General features: G+C 55.9%; 1 protein-coding gene across 7 annotated transcripts in view; it reads left to right on the forward strand.

The window, feature by feature from the left end:
• DCTN1 (dynactin subunit 1) overlaps nucleotides 1–15,834 on the forward strand; it is a 48,946-nt gene that overhangs the window by 13,020 nt on the left and 20,092 nt on the right. For 3 of the 7 annotated variants that reach the window (XM_066317512.1, XM_066317507.1, XM_066317508.1), the window contains exons 3-6: nucleotides 1,509–1,587; nucleotides 3,709–3,740; nucleotides 5,593–5,613; nucleotides 15,543–15,563. In XM_066317512.1, the coding sequence (XP_066173609.1) occupies nucleotides 1,509–1,587; nucleotides 3,709–3,740; nucleotides 5,593–5,613; nucleotides 15,543–15,563 (153 nt within the window). Of the gene's footprint in view, nucleotides 1–1,508; nucleotides 1,588–3,708; nucleotides 3,741–5,592; nucleotides 5,614–11,483; nucleotides 11,526–15,542; nucleotides 15,564–15,834 lie in introns of those variants that run through there. The other 4 variants (XM_066317511.1, XM_066317513.1, XM_066317510.1 and 1 more) reach the window with 3 other exon arrangements.

Consider the following 15,834-nt stretch of genomic DNA (forward strand, 5'->3'; position numbering starts at 1 on the left):
TGGCCTTGGGCACTTCCAGGGATCCAGGGGCAATTCCCACAGCTTCTCTGGGAATTCCAGCCCACCTCCTCCTCACCCTCACAGGGAGAAATTCTTTCCCAAAATCCCACCCAAATCTCCCCTTTCCCAGTGGGAAGCCATTCCCTTTTTTGTCACCTCATCCTCTGGGCTGGGTGTGCAGTGAGTGATGCTCAACTCCCACCCCAAATTCCAGAGCTGGGGAATGACTCGGGACACACCTGGAGCAGAGATGGGAAGCAGGATGGATAAACAGCCCCCAAATCCTCCATCCCAGAACAAAGCTGTGGAGGCAGGGCTGTCCCAGCAGGTCCAGAGCTGATCCTGAGCCACCCTGGGCCACAGGGAGGGTCCCTGGTGTCCCCCAGCTCCCACCTGGAGGGCACAGAGGGGGATCCCCAGCCCTGGCATCCCTGGGCAGGGACAGGGAGGAGCAGAGGATGCTGGCACAGAGCTCTGGATGGGGCTGGATGGATCCCCCATCCCTGGAAGTGTCCAAGGTTAGCAGGGATGGGACTTGGAGCAACCTTGGACAGTCTGAAGTGTCCCTGTCCATGGCAGGGGTGGCACTGGGTGGGATTTAAGCTCCCTCCCAATCCAAAGCCATTCCAGGATTCCCTGATTCTACCCGGGCTGGCAATTCCAAGCATGGCTGTTCCTTTTCTGGTGTGTGGAAATCCCTGGTGATGATTTTAGCATCACCTGGAGCTGCCTTTCAGCTCCTGCCTGGCAGAGGAGCTTGATGGCCATGATGTCCTAGTCTGTGGTGGCAGTTCCCTGTGTCACTCCGGATCTAGCCCCGCTCCGTCCCTGTCCCCAGCCTCTCCAGCAGCTCTGAAATTCCCTCTTAGGTTGCACCTGCTGGGAAACCCCCAGACCACTCAGAATTCCCACTCTGCATGGCTGCAGATGTCATGATTTCCTTGGCATCATCTTTTCCTTGGTCTCCTTGTGGCTTTTAATTCAATTTTCATCATTCCTGGTGTTGGGGATCTTCCCAAAATGGATTTCCTGTCTGACAGCTTCCCTGGTTTTTTTGATTTTTAAGCTGAGGTCTCAGGTGGGAGGTGGTGCTGGATCAGGCAAATTCCTGCAGGAACAATTTGGGAGGTGCTGGTCTGAGGCACAAGGATGGTTCTCTCTCAGGCATCTAATTCCTCCCAACCTCATTTTCATGTTTATCCAGCAAAAATGCATCCAAAAATAGTTCACAAAGAGAAATCCCTGAATCTGGTACGGATGTTCTGGGCTGTCAAATCCAGAGCTTTGACTTTCCTCATTGCCTGTGTGAATATTCCGTGTTCCCAATGGGAGTAAGGATTTGTGTGGCTGTTTTCAGGAGGGTTGATGGCAAAGCCAGAAGGCTGAAATTAAAAATCTGTGTTAAAACCACGGGATCTGCTCTGCTGAACCCACTCCCAGAGGGATTTATTTCCTGGTCTCCCTGTTTGGGAATTTTGGGCCAGGATGGTTGTTATGTTTTTTTCCAGATCCAAGTGTTTGAGGATGGAGCGGACACAACATCCCCAGAAACCCCAGAATCCGCTGCCATGAAGGTCCCTAAGAGAGGTATGGCCCAGCTGGGAAATCCTTCCCAGAGAGGTGGAAATTCTCACTGGAGGGGATGGGAAATTATTCCTGAAGGGCATGAGGAATCCCCCCTGAAGGGCATGAGGAATCCCTCCTGAAGGATTGTGAAATCCATCCTGGAGGGGTGGGAATCTTTCCTGAAGAAATGGGAAATTTCTCTTGGGGGATTTGAATCCCTCCTGCAGAGGAGGGAAATCCTTCCCAGGTGAGATAGGAAATCCTTCCTGGAGAGACAGGAAATCTCTATTGGAGGGGTTGAGAATCTTTCCTGGAAAGCTGGGAAATCCTTCCTGTAAGGAAGGGGGAAATCATGGAATATTTAAACCACTCTGAGCCTGTGGGATTGCAACATCCCTGTGGAATTGGAACATCCCTATCTCCAGCCCCTTGCTTTCTCATTCCCAGCCGGGAGCAGGGATCCCTTCGGGAGCATTCCTTCCCCGTTTCCCACATCCGTCGGCCCCGCCATCCCTGGCTGCGGGCCCAGACAGGCTTCCCTCCCTCCCCCCGAGCTGTGCTTTGTCGGGAATGTTTTCCCCACGCGCCGCGGGATCCCGGGAGCTGCCGGAAGGGGCTCTGCCAGTTTCCTGCCTTGGCTGCTCCCTGGGCTCCGTGTGCCAAGCCGGGAGCTCCGTGTGGGAAGCGTTTGTGGGATCGGGATTAAGGGAGCGGATCAGGGGCGGGCTGGCGGTTGGTGGGTGTTGCTTGTGGGTGGGATTTCTCCTCTCCCAGGAAGTGGGAGGTAAAATTAGGTGGGAAAAATGGAATGGAGCCTTCCTGGCTCTCTGTTTTGGATGCTGCAGTCAAAGTAGAATTGTGGAATAGACGGATGTAATCATTTAGGCTGGAAAAGCCCTCGAATTCCCCAGCACTGCCCAGGCCACCAGTGTCCATGTCCCCAAGTGCCATGTCCACAGGGCTGGTAAATCCCCCCAAGGATGGGGAGTCCACCCCTGCCAGGGCTGGGCAGCCCTTTCCAGGAAGGAATTTTCCCAGTATCCAACCTGAACCTGGCAGAGCTTGAGGCCATTCCCTCTCCTCCTGTCCCTGTTCCCTGGGGCCAGATTCCAACTCCCATCTGGCTCCAAAAATTCAGGGAGTTGTGCAGAGCCACGAGGTCCCCCCTGATCCCCCTTTTCTCCAGGCTGAGCCCCTTTCCCAGCTCCCTGAGTTGCTCCTGGTGATCCAGCCCCTTCCCAGCTCATTCTCCAGACACGATGGATGGCTGGGTTGGGACAGACGGATACCGGTCCCAGCCCTCCCATTCCGGCCTCCCGGAGCAGGAGGAGCTCGGGCTGCAGGTGGGGTGTGGGATGGTGCTGTCAGGGATGCAGGGCTGGGATGTGGCTGCCTGCCAAGGGTTTCCATGGAAACAGCAGCTGCTGCAGCAGCACTGCAGTGGGGGGAGCAGGGATGGCTCTGCCACGGATCCAGCAAGGGAGGGGACATGTGGGGGGAGCTGCTGGTGACACCTGGGCGAGGGTGGGAATCCAGACACACCTGCCAGGGAGGGACAGGACACAGGGAATGGCTTCCCACTGGAAAAGGGGAGATTGGGAATGAATTCCTGGCTGTGAGGGTGGTGAGGCCCTGGCACAGGTTTCCCAGAGAATCTGTGGCTGCCCCTGGATCCTTGGAAGTGTCCCGGAGCAACCTGGGATAGTTGAAGGTGTCCCTGCCCGTGGCGTGAGGTGGGGTTGATGGGATTTACAGTCCCTTCCCACCCAAACCATTCCATGGTTCTGTGTCCCCAAGTGCCACATACACTGTCCCCTCAGCAACAGTGACTCTGCCACTCCCTGAACAGCCTGTGCCAGTACCTCAGGAATCCGGGAAAACCAGGGATTCAGCCCAAGGAGAGCAGTGGAACTGCCCCAATTCCAAGGTGTATCCAAGCGTTTGCCTTCCTCAGCCAGCAGCTCCCATAAGGAATTCCCTGTTCCCCCAAACAACCATTTCCTGCCAGATCCTGACTCTGCTTCACTCCCACTTCCCAAAATTCTCCTGTACCCCTGCTGGGCGCCCTCTGGCTGCAGGGACACTGGGATGGGGACAGAGGTGTCCCTCAGGCTCATGGCTCTGTTTCTGCTCTCTCCACAGATTCCCTTGATGCCACCAAGGCCAGCAAACTGGTGAGTGACCCCGGCACTTTGTCACCTCTGAGAGGTGTTCATCCCTTTGGGAAGAGCACACGGACACACTTTCATGGGATAAAATGCCCACAGAAAAGTGAATTTCTCCTGAAACCCATGAGAAACAAGGTGTAAAAGAAGCCAATTTCAGCCACTGGCCAGGAATCAGTCGGTTCCTGAGGAATTATCCAGCACAGGTCCTGTGTCACACATTTGGATCTGAGTTCAGCAGCATTCTCTGGCTGCTTCCTTCAAGCCCTGACCCTCATGGAATCCTGGAAAGGACCTCAACACCCCTCAGTTCCTGCCACGAGCAGGGACACCTTCCACTATCCCAGGCTCCTCCGTGCCCCATCCAACCTGGCCTTGGACACTTCCAGGGATCCAGGGGCAGCTCCAAGGACCCTCCCTTCTGAGTATCTTCATCCAGGAGCTCCAGTGGCTCCTGGGACATGGATAGGGATGTTTTGTACTCAAATGTGAGGCATATTACCTAAGAAATGGGAATCTGGAGCGGGTTCCTGTCTTCGGGAATGACCATACAGTTGTAGGGTTGTGAGGAATCATGGAATACTGAAGCTGGAAAAACTCTCTTGAGACCATCAAGTCCATCTGTTCCCCCAGAACTGCCCAGGTCACCGCTCCTGGGGACCAGGGGTGGAACTGGGTCATCCTGGGTGGGAGGGTTTGTGTGTTTTGGGATAGAAACTGGATCTTCCATGGGGATAAACTGGCCCAGCTGGGATGTGGGCAGTGTGGGAAAGGAAATGGTGGGGACAGGGGCTTCTGTGCATGTGGCACCTGCAGGGCTGGGTTGGGGCATATTGGAGCCCAGCCTCCTGCGCTGCCATTCCAGATAATTCCCAGGAGTGGGAATTCTGCTCCCCGCCCCACTGTGGAGCTGGATGCTGGGTGTGGGAACAGCACCCAGTGGTTCACTGGGCTCAGATCCCAGGGGATGTGAGCCCCAGCCAGAGGGGAGGATGGAAATGGATTCCCTGCCCTGTGATAGAGGGATATGAGAAGGTTTTTGGCATTTCCTGCTGTGAGAGGTGTGATCCATCAACCCCCGGCACTGCTGGAGTCTGTGCTCCCATGTGCTACCTGCCTGCTCCTCCTGGTTTAATTCCACCCTGGAATTCATTAGGAGACAAAGAGAATATTTAGGAAACCTCAGCGTTCTTGGAATCAGGGAATAGGGATTGTTCTTAGAATTTTTTTGTGCTGCTAGTGTGGAGAAGGGGTCAGGACAGGAGATGCTGCTCCCTGTGCAGCTGCATTCTGGGGCATTCCTGCTGGTTTGTCATGGAATCCTTGAATGGTTTGGTGTGAGAGGGACCTTAAAACCCATACAGGGACATTTCCCACTACCCCAGGTATCTCCAAGCCCTGTCCTACCTGGCCTTGGACACTTACAGAGATTCAGGGGCAGCCACAGCTTCTCTGGGAATTCCATCCCAGCCCCTCACCACCCTCACAAGGTGGAATTCTTTCCCAATATCCCACCCACCCCTGCCTTCTGGCAGAGGGAAACCATTCCTCCTTGTCCTCACATCCTCTTCCTCCTGCATCCTGGGAGATCCTGGCCCCCCCAATCCCTTTAACTTGTCTTTGCACCATGAAATTATTTATTCCCCTTTGGACATGTCCTGTTTCCCCAAATTCTCTGTGCTGGGGTGAGTGGGAGGTGAACCAGGAGCGAGGGGATGACTCCAGGGCTGTTCTCTCTTTAATTTACTGAAATTTCCCTGATTATATTTCCCCTCCTGCCTTTCCTGCAGCCTAGGGGGGGTTGGTTCCTAGGAGAGCCTCCAGGCGTGTCTAACATTCCTTCTGTTCCCTCCTCACGCAGCGCGGAGCGAAGCCCAAAAAGGTGCTGTTTGTCCCTTTTCCATGCGCGGCTGCATGCTGGGGCCATCGTCATCCTCACTGTCCCCATCCCGCTCCATCCCAGCGCTGCATGGCTGTCCCTGCATGTGCTCCCAGCCAGGGAGGGGACATCACATCGACGTGGAATTGTGGAATGTTTGGGTGGGAAAAGCCTCTGAGGCCAGCGAGTTATCCCGGCACTAAACCATGTCCCCGCGTGTCACATCTGGCAGGGCTGGGAAATTCCACTGTCCCCCTGCTCTGGGCAGCCTCTCCCAGTGCTTTCCAACTCTTTCCATGAAGGAATTTTTCCCCTCACCAAGCTGAATCTCCCCTGTCACAACCTGAGTCCATTCCCTCACAGATATTTTTATAAACCCTAAACCCATCTGGTGACTTGGGGAGAAGTGGCACCTTCTCAGGGCTGTCCTGTCCCTGGGTTCGGGCTCCGGCTCCTCTTGGGGACACTCAAACCCACCTGGTTTATGACAATTATTGAAGCCAAAAATCTTTCATTCAAGGATGAGCTGAAACTCCAGAAGTCTTAGCAAAGAATCCCAGAGTGGTTTGGGTTGGAATGGATGTTAAAGCCCATCTCATTCCATGCCCCCACCACAGGCAGGGAAACCAAATCATCATTCCCTGCAGGAAATCTGGGGATTTCCTCCCCTGGCCCCCGGGGAATTTTGTCAAGAGAAAAGCCAAGGTGGGCACTGGAGACGTGGGAGAGGGGAGGGAGGTGATACCTGTGCACCCTTTGGTCCAGATTTGCTTTCCAGCCACTTCCATGTCGATTTTTGGGTGGAAAAATGGTCCAAAGAGCTCTGTTTGTCCATGGGAAGTCCAGAGGAGAGGAGCAATGTGGAATCTGCCAAGAGTCTGTGGAGAGAGGCCGGGAGCACCTGTCCCCCAAGTGTCCTCTCCTTGTGTCCCCCCGCATCCAGGTCTCTGCATGTCCCTGAGGCTTCAGGGTCCGCGTGGATCCCTCATCCCGGTCCTGCCAGCTGCAAGGGGCTCTGCTGGGATGAAATTCCTGTTAGGAGTGTTTGGTTCTTCTTTCCCTGTCCTTGTTCTGGTGGATTTGCAGCTGCTCCGTGTCCCCAGTGTGTCCCCACTGTCTGCTTGGAGCTGTGGCTGGGATTAGAATGATGGGGTGTGACAGTCGCTGTCCCGAGGATCATGGATCTGTCACTGCCCTGGGCATCTGGGGCTGTGACTGTCACTGTCCTGAGGACTGGTTGGGTGACAGTCACTGTCCTGAGGATGTGGATCTATCACTGTCCTGGGGATTGTAGTGACAGTCATTCTCCTGAAGATCATGGATCTGTGACTGTCACTGTCCTGGGGATCTGGATCTGCCCCTGTCCTGACCCTCGTCCTGGTCACATGGGCACACCTCACACAGGGACATCTCCATTGAGGGACAACCCTTGTGTCAGGCCCTGCTATCCCCTTGTTATTTAACCTTTTCAGCCATTAATGACCCGGTTGTGGCTCCTGCCCACACAGGGATGTGCCATCCAGGGGAGGAGAATCTGGCTAATGAGAGTAATTAGCGGGTAAATCCTCGTTCCGGAGATTACCCTGGCTCCTGTGTGTCAAATATAGACTTTAATCGTGTCCAGAGCTGCTGCCAGATGGGCCTTGCCCCCCTGCTGTGGTCCTTCTCTGTTTTCCTTGGACTGGGGAGTGGTGTGGCCATTGCGGCCTTTGGGCCCTGCTGTTCCCAGGGCTCGGAGCAGGGGCCACAGGACACTGGGGGTCCTGTCCCTTGGCTGTGACACCGTGTCGGGGCGCAGGAGGAGGAGCAGGAGGTCCAGGCTGTCCTTAGGAGGTGCTGGCCTCTGTCCTGGGCCAAGCTGGCTGGGAAGGACAAAATCTGAATAAAGAGCAGGAAAAGGATCTTTCCCAGTTAATTTTTGGGATGAGACAGGTTGTGTTGACTTCATCCCCATGTCAGTGTGTCTGTGGTGGTGACAGGCCAGTCTCTTCTCCTGCTGCAGTGCTGGGTGACACTGGGTTGTGGATGTCACCTCCCAGGGACAAAGGGGGCAGGGCTGTGATGAGAGCAGGGAGCTCCCAGGGATGCAAGGAAAGGCTGCAGCAAAAGCTCTGCCTCGCTCAGGGGTGTCAGGGTGGGCTGCTGGAGTCCGACCCACTCTGGGATCATGGAATTGTGGAATATTTAGGTTGGAAAAACCCTCTGAGACCACTGAGTCCAGCTGTTCCCCCGGCACTGCCAAGGCAATGTCCCTGAGTGCCACATCCACAGGTGGCATCTGCTGGTGCTGTGACCCTGCTGTTAAATCCTGTCCCATCACCTCAGGTCACCTGTCCCCTGCAGCCAGTTTGATCCCTGGGATTTTCCCTTGGATGGATCAGGTTTGTCCCCCTCCAGTGACAGTCCTGTTCCTTTCATCCTCCCAGCAGCATTCCATGTGCCAGGGCTGGATTCCTGTGGTGTGTCCTGAGGCTGGACCTTCCTCTCTGCTGAGCACTTGCTCTGATCCCATCCCAGGGTGACCTGTCAGTGGCTGAGTCAGTGTCTGAGTTGTTATCCCAGTGGTATCCCAGTCTCCATGCAGGAGCAGCTGGGTCAGTGTCTGAATTTTATCCAGGTGTTACCCAGGTGTTATCCTGCCCTCCATGCAGAAGCAGTCGAGTCAGTGTCCAGGTTGTTATCCCAGTGTTATCCCAATCTCCATGCAGGAGCAGCTGGGTCAGTGTCTGGATTGTAATCCCTGTGTTATCCTGGTTATATCCCGGTCTCCATGCAGGAGTGGCTGGGTTAGTGTCAGGATGTTATCCCAGTCTCTGTGCAGGAGCAGCCAGGTCAGTGCCTGGGTCATTATCCTGGTGTTATCCTGGTGTTATTCTGGTCTCCATGCAGGAGCAGCTCCACAGGGTCAGTGTCCAGGTCATTATCCTGGTTATCCCGGTCTCTGTGCAGGAGCAGCTGGGTCAGTGTCCGGGTTGTTATTCCAGTGTTAAGTCAGTGTTACCCTGCTCTCCATGCAGGAGCAGCCGGGTCAGTGTCTAGTTGTCCCAGTGTTATCCTGGTGTTATCCCGATCCCTGGGCAGGAGCAGATGGCCCATTCCAGCCTGGAGCAGGTCCCAGCTGCTCAGTAGAATGCAGAGGGGCCACCCCAGGCCCCGTTAATCCGTTAAAGAAATGGATAATCTGATCAGCTCCCAAAACCCACCTCATCCCAGCTGCCCCAAACGTGTCCCATGGCAGGGCCTGGATGAACCCAGAGCTGATTTTCCAGGCACTGCTGTTCCTTGGGCTGGGCGACACCTCTGTGGCAGCTCTTTGTGTCCCTAAGGAAGTCTCTGGTGGTTATTTTGATGTGACCCTCTGGGGCCAGGGGCTGAGCGGCATCTGGTGCTGCAAATGGATAATCCCATGAAAAAGAGCTGGAGTTAACCCTGACATCTCTTCTCCAATCACCCCAAAAGCCAGGAATTTTACCATCCATGGTAGTGCCACAAGCTCCTGCTCATGGATTTAAGATAAAAAACCTCCCTGTCCCTGAGGAGTTTCAGGGACAGCCCAAAGCACCTGACATCATTTTTCCAGGGTTAAATTGCATTTTCTCCCTGCTGCTGCATTTATTGGATCTTTGTGTGGGAAGAGTTGATATATTCTGGATTTAGGGAGTGGAGCTGTGTGCAAGGAGAGGAGCTGGTTCATTAGAGCAGCTCTAATACCCATAATTATCTTAAACTTAAATCCATGTGAGCCTGCACGTGGCTCCTCCAGAGATGGACGCAGCACTCGGATCATTCAGGGGCTTAAAGCCACAGATCCAGGATGATTTCTGCTGGAAATGCTCCATAAGGGGTTCCTTTTCCCCGTGTTTTGGTGAGGGCTGGTGGGAATGGGAGGGGGATTCTGTTGGAATGGATTTGGATGATGCCAAAAGCTGAGTCTTTGTCATCTCTGGCTCCTGAATGTGTTTGTGATGATCAGGGTGATGGAGCTCGGGGATTCTTCATTAAGAGATGGGATCACAGCTCTCAAAAATGTCCCTTGGGAACGCTCCCCTGCCAGCAGCCAAAGGGAGCTGTATCAGAGTGGATCATGGAATGGTTTGGGTTAGAAGAGACCTTCAAGCCCATCCATGGACACCTCCCACTATTCCAGGTGGATCCAAGCCCCAGTGTCCAGCCTGGCCTTGAGCACTCCCAGGGATCCAGGGGCAGCCACAGCAAATCTGGGAATTCCAGCCCAGCCCCACCCTCCCAGCCAGGTATTCCTTCCCAAGATCCCAATCTCCCCTTTCCCAGTGGGAAGCCATTCCCTGTGTCCTGTCCCTCCATCCCTTGTCCCCAGTCCCTCTCCAGCTCTCTTGGAGCCCCTTTAGGCTCTGGAAGGGGCTCTGAGAATTCCCTGGAGCCTCCTCTTCTTCAGGTGAACCTTCCTAGCAATCCTGACTCCAGAGCAGAGGGGCTCGAGAATTATAGAATGGTTTGGATTGGAAGGGACCTTAAAGCCCATCCAGTTCCATCCCTTGCCACGGGCAAAGACATCTCCCACTATCTCAGGTTTTTCTAAACTCCATCCAGCCTGGCCTTGGACACTTCCCCCACACCTGCTGGGTTCCCTGATCCAGGGGTTTTTCAGGAATCAGATCCCAGCACAGATCAGTTGGACCTAGGATTTCCCCAGCATAAAAACCTTGGGAGGCTGCTTCCAGGGAATGTCAACCCTTGGGAAAAAAAGAGGCCTGTAAAGGCTTTTTCTGGGAGATTGGCAGGATTGTCCCAAGGGTCTGGAAATACTGGAGGAAAAATTCACTCTGTGTTTGGAGGGTTGGGTGTTCAGGTGAGCCTGGGACACCCTGAGCTCCACTCCCTTCAAAGTGTGGGAATGTTGAAAAATAACACAGTTGGAATGGGAGCCAGATGAGGTCTGTGTTCATGTTACATAATATAAGATAATATATGGGATTTAAAATTCGTGCATGTAAATGGGAGCTGCTGTCCTGGTCTCCAGCACTCCCTGGGGCAGGACACGGATTCATGGAGAGTTTGGAGATGGTGCTTGCTGACATCCTGTGGGTTCCCTGCAGAGTTCCTGGGAATGCCAGGCAGGAATTGCAGGAATGGTCCTGGCAGGGCAGCGGGGCTCAGGACGTGCTGGACACCACCCTGAGTGCCCAGCGCGCTCCGCAGGGGCATTTTTAGGGCAGGGATTTTGGCGCAGGGACTCTCGGACGCCCGAGGGAGTCTCTCCGCACCCTCAGCCGTGCAGGGCTGCCCTGAGCTCCCGGCAATCCGCCCGTGTCGGCTGGAGGTGCGGAGCTGGCGCTGGATGGCAGCGCGGCAAGATGGTCCATCTGTCCATCCCTCCGGGCTCGGCGCCGTCCATCTGTCCATCCGGGCTCCGCTCCGTCCGTCTGTCCGCTCCCGGGGGATTTGCCCGGCGCTCGTAGCCGCCGGCGCGGGGCGGGTTTGGCTGGGGCGATGCTGAGCGCAGCCACGGAGCCGCCAGCACCGAGGAGCATCACGCTCGCCCCCGGGGGCTGTCCCGGGGGGCTCTGAGCCGCTGAGAACCCCCCATCCCCTCCCTAAGCGCAGCATCACATCCGCACCATCCTCATCCCCATCCTCATCCGCACACCGCCCGGCTCGGTGCAGCGCCCGGCGGTGCGGCCCCTCCGCGGTGATGTCATGAGCCGCCGGGGCGGTGGTTGGAGCCACCGGCGGAGCGGGGACGAGCGGCCGCGGCCGGGGGGGGCTGCCCTGGACCCCCTGAGCCCCCGCCGAACCTCCGGGCAGGACCTGGCGAGCGGCCGGCGGCGGCCGCGGCCATTTGCCGTGTCCGGCCGTGCTGACTGACCCGCTGCTCCGTCTCCTCCCGCTCCGGCCGTCCCTGCGCGACGATGAGGCAGGCCCCGGCCACACGCAAGGTACGGTCCGCGCCCGCATCCCCTGGCATCGTATCCCCGCTTCCCAGCCCCCTCCTCGCTCTTCTTCCCCCCGTTTTCCCCGTGTCGATGCTGCCGGGCTGTAATTGGGAGCGTGACGGGCTCGGGGAGGAGGGGGGCGGTGGGTGAGCATCGGTTCATGGCTGGCTTTGCCTTCTGAGCTCCCGGAGTCCCCTCTCCGTGTCACCCGGCCAATGCAGCGGCTCTGCGGCTCTGCTGGGGCCCTGTCCCCGCCGCTGGTGCCATCCCTGCCCTGGGGGATGCTGATGCCATCCCTGTCCCCGCTGCCGGTGCCATCCATGCTCTAAGGGATGCTGATGCCATCCCTGTCCCCGCTGCTGGTGCCATCCCCTCTGCCTAGGGGTGTCACTGCTGTCCCTGCTGCCTGTGTTGTCCCCGCTGCTGGTGCCATCCCCACTACAGGGGTGCCAGTGCCATCCCTGCTGCTGTCCCTGTCCCCAGTGCTGCTGCCATCCCCACAGCCTGAGAGTGTCAGTGCTGTTCCTGCTGTCGGTGCCATCCCTGCTTCCAGTGCCACCGGTGCCCACCCTGGGGAAGCTGCGTGTCCATAAAATCCTGGTTTTCCTGCCGGCCATGCTGTTGGGATCAGCCTTTGGCATTCCCAGATGCTGGCAGTACCGAGGTCCCTGCCAGGCTGCCATTCCCGCAGGTGACAGCGCGGGCACTGGCCTATATGTTTATTTTTAGTGTAACCACGATGTCACTGCTCAGCTTAAAGAGAAATCCTGGGAATTTCTGGCTGATGGCAGGGAATAGACCCGAGCTGGTACCTGGCAGTAAATGCTCCTGATTTACGCCTGCACCTTCCCTGAGCTCAGACACCAACGCTCCTTGTCACGTGTCCCTGTTAATCCTCTTCCCCATGGAAAGTTTCACGGATGCTGCTTTCCCTCTGCCCCATTGGAGCAGGGAGTGGGGACTGCTGGTGCTCAGCCCTATGCCTGGATTCCATCCTGCTTTTCCTTTTGCTTCTCTCCTTGCCCGTGGAATCACACCTGTGAGACTGGGCACCTGCTGGGTGGTGCTGGTTGTTTAAAATGCAGAATCCCCAGCAGTATTCCAGGGAACCACACCCTCAGGGGCTCATCTTGCTGCCAAGGGGTGAGACTCAGCTCCAGCAGAGGGGAGGTGCCTCAGAGACGCCAAATTTCCAGGAATTGAGTGGGATGGCATCAGTGTGGACCAGCTCTGGGTCAGTGCCTGGGCATCACCTCTGGCACTGCCTACCCCACCCAGGAGCTGCTGACAAACGGAATACTCCGTGAAACTCTGGGAATCCTCCACAGCAGCAGCCACAATCTGTGAAATTGAGACTTGAAGCCTTGAAACTGAATCCAGGAGAAGGCTCCAGTGACACCTCCCCTATCCTGCCTGCTGGAAGGTGACATTCACACATTCCTGCTCATCCATCCTGGTTCAGGATTCCCACACCTGGAAGGAGAACCAAATCAGGAGAGACTTGTGGGACCCCACATTGAGCAGGCAATGCTGACCCCACCACAGCCAGTCCTTGGTATCCAGGAGGATTTTTCCAGAGTTCCTGCTGTTAGAAGCCGAGTCCATCTTGGAGCGCGCCAGTTCGGAGCCCCCAGTGCTCCCCTGGGAGCAGAGGTTTTGTAATTCCATCAAATATTGATGCAGCAGCATTACACAGCAGAGCTTGGAACCTCTAATGGAACATCCATCCTCAGAGTAGGGGTCAGAGCATCCCGGATCCAGGAAGGTCCAGGTTGGGTTGGAGCCTCTGTTCCCAGTGCTGGCATGATGCCAGACACCAGAACATCCTCGTCCCATCCTGTCACTGGTTTTTCCAGAGCTCAGGGATGACCGGCTGGGGACAGATGGATGGACAGGAAGGTGCCACCATGGAGGGGAGCCCTACCACCCCCCATTCCTGACAGAGAGAGCATCTGGAGCATCCCAGAGCATTCCTTTGCCACAGATCCCGGGGATCTTGGAGCTCCAGCTTTCCGTGGTCTACACGTGGCATCACGTGGAGGGGACCAGAATTTCAAAGGATACACAAAGTAGGATTATTCCCTGTCATTACACCCAGCTTTAGGGATGGTTAGCAGGAGGCTTTTCCCTGTGTTTTTAGGGTTTGGTATGGTTTGAGTTGGGCTTTGAGTTGGTGTACCCCACCCCATGGCCTGGACAAGGCTCAGTGTCCCCCAGGATAAGGCTCAGTGTCCCCCAGTTCAGGGCTTGGTGTCCCCCAGGACAAGGCTCAATGTCTTCTGTGACAGGGATCAGTGTCCCCCAGGGAAGGATTTGGTGTTCCCCAGGACAGGACTTTGTCATCTCAGGGAACATTTCCCCCTGTCCAAGGGCTCGGTGGTCAGTGTGGGATCCCCTCAGCCCTCCTGAGTCCCCCCACGTGTGTGGCAGGGAGGGGAGACATCTCCACCTGTGGAATTCCTGAAGAAGGCATTTTCCAAGTGTTTCCCAGATTTTTGTTTCTGCTCCATGTTGCTTATTTGGACTTTGGGAAGATGCTGGAGAGCTCCTGAAGAGCATCCTGCGGGTTTCACCTGAGGGTTTGGAACTTTTGTTCCTGTCATTCCATTTTCCTGACACATTTGGTCACGCAGGAGATGTTGTGGAAGATGGGAGTGTCTTCCCTCAGGATTGACATGGAATGCAGCCTTTGGGAAAAGACTGGAAGTGAGCAGAACAGGATTTAGCTGAAGCAATGCAAGAGGTGATGGGAAGTTTGGAAGTGTAAACACATCCAGGTTTATATTGCAAACAGGGAAAGAGAGCTCTGAGGTTTCCCGAGGTCTCAGGAGGGAGCATGACCGTGTTGGATATCAGCTGGAGCTGCTGGTCCCTGGTGGGCTCCGTGTGCCTCATATCCTCATCCTGGACATGGGATCATGTGGCAGCGCCATTATCCATCTGTTCTGCTCCTGCTTATTCCCAGCTGGGATTAGGTCATGGAATCAGAAATGAGGGAGAGCATGGAACTGCTCCAAGGCTGCAGCTGGACAGATATTCCCAATGCCCGTGCCAGGGGCTCCTGCCCACCCGCTGTTCCCCAGGACCAGCCTGGTCACTCTTCCTTTTCCATCCACTAGGGATTGTTTTTAAAGGGAAAAATACTAAATAATTTCATATTTGTCTCTGTTCTGGGCTGGGCCCCTTGGCCTCCTCTCCCTGAGCTGCTGGGAGCTGCTGCATGTGCATGGAGGGGTGTGGGGGTGTCCTGCCCCAAAATCATGGATGATTTAATTCCAGCCATGAAAGGAAAAGTTGGGAGTGTGGGATCAGCTCTGTGGTGTCCATGGAATTTTTGGTTAAACAAAGCAGAGCCTGGGGGCTCTGGGGCAGCTGGTCCAGGGTCCTCTGAGCCTTTTGGAAAACCAGAGGGATGAGGAGGGGAGAAAACTCATGTTTAAGATTAAATTCTTTCCACCTCCCGCTCTGGGGGTCTCTGGGAAAGGCATGGGAGATCAAACCCTCCCGTACCCAGGGATCCTAGAATGCCCAGCCAACCTGAACCAGGCTTTGCCTCTGAAGACCAAAATTCCTTGGAAATAACAGGTGGCTCTGCCCTGGTGTATCTGTGGGGTCGGGATGGGGGTTCAGGATGTGCCCTCTGTCTCCACACTAGGCGGGAGGGGCGGGGACAAGGCTTGGGGGTGACCGAGGGCTGTGTTGGCTCTGAGCTGTGCTCTGGTGGTCCCATGGGAATTGTGCCAGGGGATCCCATGAGATCTCTGCCTGTGGGTCTCATGGGAGCTGTGCCCATGGGTCCCACCCAGAGCCATGGAGTGGATTAATGAGCCCCCACGCTAATGATGCCGCACACACCTGGTGCCACTGGGCGTGCTAATGATGCCGGGCACACTAACAATGCTGTGCTGTCTTTTGTCTCCTTTCCCTGCTCTGCCGCTCCGGCTGCCGCCGGCTGTTCTCTGCTCCTCTGTCCCTGTGTGACTGTCTGTCCTCTCTGCTTCTGCTCCCGGTGTCCTCCAGAGCACCGCCCGCCGGCCCAAGGTGAGCAGCCACGGTGGGGACACCGAGCGTGGGGGGCACCGGGCACCGATGGCCCCGTGGGTGCCAACGCCACTCAAAGCTTTGGGTTTCAACCCCGTCACAAGTGTGGATCACTGGGTGCCAACAGCACCACAAACAGGATCCACTGGGTGCCAATCCCACTCAAACACAACCCATTGGATGCCAACATCATCTCAAACATGGCACATTAGGCACCAACCTCACTCAAACACGACCTGTTGGGTGTCAACAGCACCCAAACATGATCCAT

Source organism: Sylvia atricapilla, chromosome 4, assembly GCF_009819655.1.
Source record: "Sylvia atricapilla isolate bSylAtr1 chromosome 4, bSylAtr1.pri, whole genome shotgun sequence".
NCBI classification, from domain to species: Eukaryota; Metazoa; Chordata; class Aves; order Passeriformes; family Sylviidae; genus Sylvia; species Sylvia atricapilla.